The sequence below is a fragment of the Syngnathus typhle genome, linkage group LG14, assembly GCF_033458585.1.
Source record: "Syngnathus typhle isolate RoL2023-S1 ecotype Sweden linkage group LG14, RoL_Styp_1.0, whole genome shotgun sequence".
Lineage (NCBI taxonomy): Eukaryota > Metazoa > Chordata > Actinopteri > Syngnathiformes > Syngnathidae > Syngnathus > Syngnathus typhle.
This window is the reverse complement of record NC_083751.1, coordinates 1880586-1891350: the sequence shown is the minus strand read 5'-3', so window position 1 is coordinate 1891350 and position 10765 is coordinate 1880586. Positions and strand designations below refer to the sequence as shown.

The following is a 10765-nucleotide window of genomic DNA, read 5'->3' as shown; positions in this document are numbered from 1 at the left end:
AGCAAGAGACATATAAGAAGAAAAACCTTTCAAGATTTATTTTCTTTTACACTCACTTTTGCTCCAGTTGCAGATACAAAAGTGCAATGGCACATATGTAAATAAACTCCTCTATTTTTCAAAATAAATAACAAAACAGCAGTTTGTACCGTACTTTTGTTGATACTTACACTACTGTTCAAAAGTTTGGGGTCACAAAATTGTTTGGGTGACCCCAAACTTTTGAACGGTAGTGTATAAATTTATTTAGATAATTATTTATAGATTATATATATAATCTTCGGTGTAAAAAATTGTATAATATATATGTATACTTATAGTCATAGATTATATATAATCTTATACGAATATAAGATATCATTTATAATATTTAATTCATAATATTTATTATAATAATATTTACACTACCGTTCAAAAGTTTGGGGTCACCCAAACAATTTTGCGACCCCAAACTTTTGAACGGTAGTGTAAATAAATTCAAACCTCCCAAGTGAGAACTTTTATTCCTGGTGTCAGAAGTCAACACCTTCAAGTATCAAACCAATACAGGCTGATTTCCTTGCCTGCACCTAAAACACTGCTTTTGACAAATAAGCTTTATAATCAACAAACAAGGAGGTCTTAAATTAATTTCTACAACTTTTCTAAGTGCATCGCGCTTTTTGGAGTGAAAGAATCACAAGAAGTGCAAGTCATCAAAAGACCTAAAGTCAGTTTGTTTTTGGAAGCCGCCATGAGTAACGACGAGCACGGCGGCTCACCGAGGATTGTGACAACGACGGGCGAAGGCGTCTTCATTCACAGTCCAAGTCCAACTTAAGAGTTTCCTGGCGGAGGAGAGGCCATGGCTTAGTCGACATAGTGAACCACATTAAGTCTTTACGGCTTCTCTCGAGACGCATTAAGGGGACGTTTGATTTCTTGAAATTCACTTGGGACGGTTGTTGACATCCCATTTGTTTGCATTTCCCCACCAAAATCCAAATTCAGTCATGTTTGAATAGGCATTTTTCTGTTCAGCCCAAACCTGGACTGATGATTTCACATTTACCCGTGTTTAATTTTCTCCTCCCTCCAAGGTATTACTTCATAGTCTTTAACACTTCACTGCCAGGCCACAGATGGCGAGGTGGAGGGAAAAAAAAACTTCCAGGAAACATCTGGAAGCTGCTGGAGCAAACAATGGCTGCGCTAACAAAAGAAGATACGATTGTATGGATTTGATAGAGGAAAATGGGGGCCGTGGTGTTAAATTCTGTTCATATCATGGTTGGATTTTCAATTGAAATACAATATTTCCTAGATGAGAATTATTTTTATATTTGATCCTCACACGCTGTGTCAATCATCACTTCAGTGACACCGTTTCAAATATCTAGCGAGCTTCTGTGAAATGGTGTGTGTTGCCTTGCTTACACGTGGACCTTGGATGAGCGGGTCATGAGATTCGTTGAGGGAGAAGCTTTGCACTACCAGATTCCTGGCGGGCCGGAACTCTTCTCTCCACCGCCACAGAAGCGTTCCCACCAGGAGCACACCGAGGAACACTGGTAGAAACAGACATGACTACCGTAATTTTCGGACAATAAGTCGCATTTTTTTTTCATAGTTTGGGTGGGGGGCGACTTATACTCAGGAGTGACTTATATACATATATATATGTTTTTTTTCACTTTTTTGGGCATTTTGTGGCTGGTGCGACTTATACTCCGGTACACTGCTCATAATTGCAATGAAGGGCAATAATAAAGAGGAAAAAGCTCTCCACTGAGAGTAGAGGGTATCAAAAGCAGTGCAGAGGCAGAAACGAGAAGGCGGCTTCTTGTTTCCATTCCTATATTTAGCTTCTAGTGTGGAGTGTAATCGGCCGCAAGACAGCTGCAAAGGCGCCGTTACATTAGCCCGGCCGTACGGGGAAGGTTTACGACTCAGCTCGGTTACCGCGGCAACAGTCTTATCAAAGCGCCGTTCCCTGAACCGATCAATCCAACAGAAACAGCGGCGGCTTTAAACCAGACACTATTTGAGGGACCTTGGGGTCCTGACGGGATATGTTGACTCACCAATGATTTCAAAATAAAACACCAGCTTGTAATTTATTTGAAGAAAATCGAAGCTAACCACGCTTACCGATTAGCGAAAGGATTCCCGCCAATCCGGGATCGGATAGACGTAACGCAGGAACGGTGCGGGAAATAGCAGGGACGCCTTCCGATGGATTCCGCCACGATCCGGCGCAGTGGAAGCTGATGGTCGGCGAAAGGAGATCGACAACACACGTCCGCGTGCACCACATTCCGGGCCGGCCGCATACGCCCTTGTCTGGAGATGAGTGGACGGCGCTGTTAGTTTCAAACTAGTTTGGATCAATTTGATTATTTGCTCCGACATTTGGGTTGAAGGGCAGGCTGAATGATGGCAAGGCCGCCCGGTGAGGTGACGTTCGTCAGAAGACGTTGAAAGTCGCTCCCGTTGTGCTTGTTGGCTCTGCAGATGGAGTGTGTGTCTTGGTCAGTCCAGTATACAAAACCCTAAAGTAGAAAACATACGGGTAAAAAAGTTTTTACTCGGGATAAATACATGTATCAGTTTTATTTCATTGTACTCGCGACGCTGTTGTGCGATCGGAAAGTCAAAATTAGAAGGATAGAAAATTACAATTAATTTCATGCAATTTTAATAAAAAAAATAATTGAGACTACTTATGCCAGATGAACATAAATATTTTATTATTAAATTATTTTCCCAATTTAAAAAGTACTCAATTAGTACAATTTTAAAATTACAGGAAAAAAAAAGACAGCATCATTTTATTTATTTTATTAATTAATTTGTTGCAAAAGGATAAATCCTCATTTGCCTTTGTTGTTTTTTCCCATTTTTCGATGCAACACTGGCATGTTATCTGTTTACCTCAAATACCGCCAGCCCAAATGGCTGATCCAGATAACCGTTTGACTCCAGCACAGTTTTACGGTGACCCCCGTCAAGGTTGACTCTGGAGATGCTTCTCATGCCGCTATCGAGCCAGTACAGCAACTGGCGAGGCGTATCTAGGGAGGAAGATCAAATCAAAAGGCACTCCAGTCAGATGTGAGATTGTTCATGAGGTACAAAAGATTACATTGCAAAATTGCCATTCCACATCATTTCCCCCTACTTACCCAGAGTAAGAGCAACCGGGTTGAGTAGTAGAGAAGTCACCACATTCCTCATCTCCTGCCCATCAAAGGTCGCCCTCACAATTTTTGCTGGGCTGCCACACTGGGCCCAGAAGAGCAGTCTGGAAATAATAATAAATAAAAATCATTTCCAATAAGTTGTTTGAGATGAAGTTAAATGGCACTGTAAGCTTTACATTTGAATTTAGAGCAAGATGAGGAGCAGAATTCACATTTGTGAAACGACAGGGCCAAACACTTTTCCCCCCGACATGTTTCAAAGGTTTCCAAAAGTGTGTTTTTCTTTTCTTGGCGAGATAAGGCTTCTGACATGATTAAGATAAGAGATTGTGTGTCTGGGACATGAAAAGTGCCAGGACGTGCCGAAAACCACTGTGGCTCCTTCAATGTTCCCAAAACGTTTTCTTCTCATCTTATCAGATGTTTTCTCTTGACGGCACATAGTATTAACAGCCAGATAAAAAAAAAATCAAATAAAAGTAATCCTCAAATGACTTCCTACCCATTCAGAGGGTCCACCGTGATTGCACAAGGCTTGTCCAGTCCTGTGAGGACTTGGCGCTGCTGAGAGCCATCAAGCAAGCTGACATGAATGGAACCGCTCTCCAAAGAGCTCCAGAAGAGAAGATGATGGATCCAATCCAGAGTCAGGCCAGAGACAGGACTGAGAAACTTCAGCAACAATGTGGCATCCTGGGCTTGAAAATTTAGGTTGACCCTGAAATGAATATAAGAAATAAGTTATGGGCCAGCCAAAACATTAAACCAAAAATAGTTGATTTATTTCAATAGAGGCTAAAGGGAAATTTGATCATTAAATCTAAATCTTTTTTTTTTTTTTCTGTAAAACATTTCTTACTTGTTCTCATGCGGGCATACTGGATGTTTTAATCATAATATGCAATGAAGCAAATCTTAATAATAAACAATATATGACAGACAAATTTGCTGAGAAGTGGTAGAATTATATATTAAATTAAATTAATTAAATATGGACAAGTGGTAGAATTATTTGTTAAATTAAATTACCGTTTTTTTCCGTGTATAGTGCGCAATATTTTACTAATTTATTGTCCTAAAATCTGGGGTGCGTATTATACATGGATACAGCTCAGTGGCCTAGTGGTAGAGTGTCCGCCCTGAGGCTGGAAGGTTGTGGGTTCAAACCCCGGCCGGGTCATACCAAAGACTATAAAAATGGGACCCATTGCCTCCCTGCTTGGCACTCAGCATTAAGGGTTGGAATTGGGGGGTTAGATCACCAACTGATTCCCGAGCGCGGCACCGCTGCTGCTCACTGCTCCCCTCTCCCCCAGGGGATGGATTAAAATCACACGGGGATGGGTTAAATGCAGAGGACAAATTTCACCACACCCAGGTGTGTGTGTGACGATCATTGGGACTTTAATCTTTAATCTTAATCTTAAAAAAAAAATTTTAAATTTTAAAAAAAAAATTTTTTTTTTTATTTTTTTATTTTTTTTTAAAGAAAGTCATGGTACAACAAGACCAACAACAGGACTGACCGACAAAGTTGTGGAACAAAAAGACAGGGGGACATTACCAAAGACAGGAACAGAATGACAGTAACACATGCAATGATCCAACGGTGAGCGAGGGGCAGACAGGACTTAAATACAAAACACGTTACATCGATTGAGGTGACACAGGAAGAGCGGGGTGACACGAACATAAACTATGGCAACCTAGACACATAGCAAAACTGGGGACGAGACATGACAAATCTCCCCCGAAATAAAACTCACCTTTCTTCTTGTTTGTTGTCAATCGCGCATCGCATTCAGCCATCCTGCCCAACACACTTAGTAAAATTCATAATTGACGACACATCGTTTGATGCGATGGTGCAATCCTTGATGGTGTGTTATTGTCAAATATTGTTTGTTTTTTAATCTCCATCGCGGACCGGACGTCATACGGAGGCCGCCATTACAGATGTGCAGAACGGTTGCGCAAGACACGTCAGCTATATAAAGAGCGAGAGTTCAGTTCTCCACCTATTAGTTTCAATTCACAGTTTAATTAGCAGTTTCAATCAGCAAATAACAAAATGCGTATTACAGGTAATATTTTATTTCACAACACTTTGCCTTGTTCCTTTCGTCTCTGCTGTTCACTTCAAACACGCTCCATACGACCGCAATGCTCTTGTATCAGACGCTCGCTCGATCACCTGCTAGTTTGCCGTCTGTCACAATGTACCCTACACAAATCCGAAACATTTGTTGCGGCTCCGATTCACGACGAGGGGCAAGTTTTGGTTTCCAAGGGTGTTTTTATTCCTCTTCAACGTCTCTCCCATACAGAGCCGCCGTGTGCGCACGGAGCGCGGTGGTGCGTTTAGGGGCAGTCGGAGAAATCAACGCCAACAAAAAAAATGACATCCAGCCTAGTTAAGACCATACCAAAGACTATAAAAATGGGACCCATTGCCTCCCTGCGTGTGTGACGATCTTTGGGACTTAAAAAAATTTTTTAAAAAAAATTCATAAAAATTGGGTGCGTATTATACATGGGTACAAGCTTTTTTCCAGCATCAGCATGCCATTTTTAGGGGTGCGTACTATACATGGGGGCGCACTATACACGGAAAAAAACGGTAACTAAAAAAATACATATATATACTTTTTTTTGTATATAATATATCTATATCTATCTATATATATATAGATAGATATATATATAAAAAAAATATGCCAGTTTACAGCATGCACAGCTTGTTCTATAATTCATGCAATATCTCCTCTGTCAGTTTTAACGACAACATCGATCTTGAACAACATAAAGTAAAAAAAACGCTTGCCTATATAATAGCTTTGCACTTTGGCCACTACAGGATGTACGGATTAAGTCAACTCACAGTGTGTTTACAATTGGATCTAACTTGATGTCCTTGTCAGGGGAGACTTTGCTTGAACTATCAACACACACAATGTTTAGATCTCCTCACTTACCTGTAAATGGAGCCCTGCCCTTGCTGGGCCAGGTACAGTATATTTTTAGAGGCCAAGACCGCCACAGGACTCGGTCCATGGACTGCTAACGTCCTGGAAATTGCACCACCAGAGCCCATCTCAACAAGTCCTTCAGATGTGGACACCATCACCCTGGCATCAACCCCTGGAGGAACATATCACTTCATCTGTTCTCCATTCCAAAAATATGCATGTTAGGTTCTACAATTGGAGCGAGGTGTAAACGTGAGCGTTAATGTTGGTACCCCACGTAACCAGGACAAACAAAACGGATGGAAGCATCAACGAAAGTGTTAACCAACTCGTGCTTTTTACGAGAAAGTCTTAGTTAAAGGTTAATGTTTTTATTTTTATGGATTTGTAAAGATAAGTCAACTTAACGGTGGAAAGGTGGAGCCACTCTTTGCACAATTTAAGTGAGCCTGAACAAATCCTGTTACGGTCAATGACTGACTAAACGTGCTGTGCAAATATGTTGCCAATGACTTGCCAATCTTGTTCAAACATGGGGAACCTTGTGTTTCCGTTTGAAGCGGAATGCATATCTATTGCCTAACACAGCATATGTTTTTCAAACGTGAAAGCAACACAGAGAGGGCTAGGCCGCCATTTGAATTTAGAAATTGAACGGCCGCCTCACCTTTAGCCTTGCAGTCTTTGCTCGTAGGGGTCAGCTGATATCCGTCAAGGCAGTCGCAGGAGAGGCTACCGTTTGTGTCAACGCACAGTTGATCACAATGGTCACTTTCCAGGCACGTGTCCACTTCTGTGTGACCCCCAAAAGAAATTTGACTCAAAAAGGAATAATACAGTTTACACCCCTGATATGTGGCTGACTTTAGTTTGATGTAATACATTTCTAAGTGATGTGGGCAATTTCCATCTTGGGAAGACTTCCTCACCTTCACAGTGAGTATTCCCGATAAGCCGCATCCGGTCGGGACATTCACAGTGGAAGCCCATCTGTGTATCCACGCAATGGTGAGAACAGCCTCCATTATTAACGAGACACTCGTTCTGCTCTGCAAGGACAAACGTTACATCATCAGCATTTACTGTATTGACAGTCTAAAAGGGAAAAACAAACAAGAAAACCATTTTGTTCCTGGCACAAGGAAGATGTGTCATTTTATTGCGGTGATAAACTTTTGTCAAATTTGACTGGCACGCGCTGAAAAAAAGGTCATCAGTAAAATTCGTAGCCGTGATGATGATAACTTAGCTCCTATGCTGTGTTTTTATGACACCTGTTTAACCTTTCAAGAGCATCAGTAAGCGCACCACAGCGTTACTACAGCGCCCTCTGCTGGCCATCGTTGACATTACATTGTCAGTTGCCTTGGGGAAAATAAAACAAGCATTTGTTTAAGAATTAAAAGCGTTTTGTTTTATTTGCCACCATGAGTCGAGTCGACTAGTATCTAAATGTTTTTTATTGTGTCAATGCAATAGATAGAAATAAAGAGTAAATGGTTTCCTCTTACCGCAGTTCTCCTCATCTCTTGCATCCGAGCAGTCTGCTTTGTTGTCACACCTCCAAGTATGGAGGATGCATTGGCCGTCACCGCAATCAAACTCGGACGCCTCGCAAGAACTGGCTGGCCTCAGACCGCATAACTCCCGGATCTCATCTCGCCCGTCTTTGCAGTCCAGGCGTCCGTCACAAAGCCGATGCTTGCGGAGGCAGCCGTCTGACGGCCCGCAGGAGAAGAAGCCGGCAGCGCAGCTCGGACAGGAATCCTCATCGCTGCCGTCGCCGCAGTCGTCCACGCCGTTACACGACAGGTGAGAGGGGAGGCATCGTCTGCCGCTCAGACAGGTGAACTCGCTCTTCTTACACTTGAGCTGACCTGCGGGAAATCTCGGTCAATATGGCGAAATTCTTCAATCAAACAAAAAAAAGGCAAAACATTAGTTTGTTTCTGGTGTCACCTGACAAGAGTCAGACTCACCACAATGGTGTTCATCGGATCCGTCGTGACAGTCGCTGTATTGATCACAAAGCTTCTCGCTTGGGATGCATGAGCCGTCTTTGCACCTGAACTCCAATTGTTCGTGGCAAGCAGGGAGAGTGTGACCTGCAGAACCCCAAACAAACTTTATTATTATTACGGTTTGGATAACGTCTACTTTATTATCTGTAGGAGCAAAATAAGGAATACTGTTTGTGGTAGGACAACAGTGATGGAGTAAAAATGAAATTATAAATTAGATTTTCAGTCATCTGGGCCAGCTATAAAGACTTACCCTAGCACTTTCAATCTTTTAATCGATGTTAAGCGGTTTAAAGTTGTTATTGCTCAATTTTGTCTCATGATTGTGCAAATCTGAAATGGTTTATAGTTTCATTTGATACATTTTAAAATTTAAATGAATGTGTTGATTCTCTGATCGTTTTCGTAAAAGATTCCCGCACATCTTTAACCATATGAGCACAATATTACACAGATATGTTCAAATTCACGCCCAATTGGACGCGCGTGACGTCATTATTGACGCTAATGTCAAATTTGCACGTGGACTCATTCTACGCCAAAGCGAAATAAACTCGAATGCGTGTGAATGTCTGGATGGATAACAAAAACGGAGAAAATGATATCGTACGAAGTACATTTGTAGCAGATAGATAAATGTTATTCATTCAAACTAAGGGGATCATGTTCCAACTTTAGCTTTCGTAAGCTAACAAACGCGAAAAAACACATTGCATGAACAAGGCACTGCGCAATTTCCCTACATAGGTAGAAGATTTTACCTAAAATGTGATGCTGGATGATGCAAAATATCCAAATAAATAAATATCCAAGGTGTCCCATGCTCGTTCTGTCCTAGGCTTGTCAGCCGTCGCGAAAAGATGACGTCAGAGGCACATAGCTGCCTTTATGGGGGCGTTGTTCGTCTGAAGATTCAAAACACTTACTACAAAACATATTTTTATAGCAAAGAGGAATGCAGGTTGCAAATGTGAAGTTGCACCCAATTTTGTGATAAAATAGCTATTTCTATATATACCTGTACCTTCCGGTTTAATTGACACATTTTTAATTTTCATTATTTGTCTTCAGTGTTCTGTTAGCACACTAGTAAATGCCCTCAAAATATGGAATCAAAGAATCTAATTTAAATCCAGATGCTCATTTTCTATTTGGGCTCTTATCTTTGTATAATAATAATAATAATAATAATAATACATTCAATTTATATAGCATTTTTCAATAACCCAAAGACGCTTTACATGGAATAAAAAAAAGAGTGGAGGTATATAAGGAAATAACATGAACCAGGTTGGATTTTTCTTTTTTCCAGATGCACAACAAAACAAAATATGTGATAGATTACATATTTGCAGAAAAGTTGGAAAATTATTTATATGTGTGATGACACTAACCTATCTTGTGCTGTATGCAGTGGAAAGAGTGAAGGACACCTACAAATGCAATTAGATAATTCATAACCATCAGTTTTATTTATAACATGTCTTTTGTACTTTCTGCAGGAGGAGTTCTGGGGGTGGCTAAGTCGATAATGCTCAGAGGTATGGCTGATCTGTGGAGAGTTCTGGTTCCTTGTACACCGCCCCGGGAGTCACTGGAGGCTTTGTTACCGCAACAGCTTGGCTAGAAGACAACAAGTGGAGACACACAATGTTTTATGATGGCACGATTTGACTCGAGGAGTAATGATTTGAAATTTCATTGATTCCTATACAGGAAAAAAAGAATTTACCTGCCGGCTGTGAGCGCCTTCTGTGAGGACATGACAACCGTAGGGGGCATGGATTCTCTGCGTCCATCTCTGGTGAAATAATAGTTGTCTGCAAACTTGTGGCTTGGTCCAACGGCCAAGTTAGGTGGTGGCTGCGTCCTACAGAAGAGGGACAGTCAATTTAGGAATATTATAAAAACAGCAGTGCAGACTATTTCACTGTGCACCATTCATATTCTTGACATGTCATTATTACAGTAATTCAATTGGGACACATTGTTTAACAAAGTAAAACTTTGATTTGCAAGGTGGGACGTTCCTCTTCCAGGATAACACAATAACTCTGTTGTTTTTTTGTTTGTTTTGGAGACTGGTAATGATGTCTGCTGCGTATAACCTTGATTATTTTCGTCATCTCACCAGATTTATATACTCACCTTTTTGCTATCTCGTCATACCGCAGTTGGAGTTTAGTCTGAAGGTCATGCTGTAAAAATGCAAAATAGCAAACCAGTTGCAAGAGCATTTTAATTTTGTTGTCATTTCCCAAATTGGCTCAAAAGACGCATTCGTTTGCACACTGTTCAGCAACATAGATCAATAATTTTAAAAGTTTTGTTGTCCTCGGCAATGTTATCTTGTATTTATCACGAGACCCCGTTTCAATCACTTACCCCTGAAAGAAAATTTCGAAGCCTTTGTATGATTTTAGTGGCAGACGCCATGTTTGCTGTTATGAAGGACACGCGGCTTCTTCTGTGTTCATTAACTGCCTTTCTCAGCGCATTACTGACACCATGCGGCCAGGAAGACAAACTGCAGCTTTAGATTTAAGAGTTTTCTCCCCTTCCTAACGCTTTGTATAATGTAGTTAATGAGGCT

At 41.0% G+C, this 10765-nt stretch overlaps 2 protein-coding genes across 2 annotated transcripts; both read right to left on the bottom strand.

The window, feature by feature from the left end:
• Positions 1-23: 23 nt before the first annotated feature.
• Positions 24-9067, bottom strand: LOC133167194 (low-density lipoprotein receptor-related protein 8-like). The gene is made up of 13 exons (XM_061297803.1): positions 8934-9067; positions 8131-8256; positions 7663-8028; positions 7081-7200; positions 6819-6944; positions 6158-6323; positions 3685-3900; positions 3165-3283; positions 2914-3053; positions 2390-2531; positions 2131-2322; positions 1417-1547; positions 24-827 (listed from the first exon to the last, which is right to left on the bottom strand). Exons 1-13 carry the CDS (start codon positions 8992-8994, stop codon positions 795-797), a joined length of 1938 nt encoding a protein of 645 aa, XP_061153787.1. The 5' UTR covers positions 8995-9067; the 3' UTR covers positions 24-794.
• Positions 9068-9617: 550 nt separating this feature from the next.
• Positions 9618-10668, bottom strand: ndufa7 (NADH:ubiquinone oxidoreductase subunit A7). The gene is made up of 4 exons (XM_061298081.1): positions 10558-10668; positions 10321-10370; positions 9905-10042; positions 9618-9795 (listed from the first exon to the last, which is right to left on the bottom strand). The coding sequence occupies exons 1-4, from the start codon at positions 10606-10608 to the stop codon at positions 9708-9710; spliced, it is 327 nt and encodes a 108-aa protein (XP_061154065.1). The 5' UTR covers positions 10609-10668; the 3' UTR covers positions 9618-9707.
• Between the last annotated feature and the right edge of the window lie 97 nt (positions 10669-10765).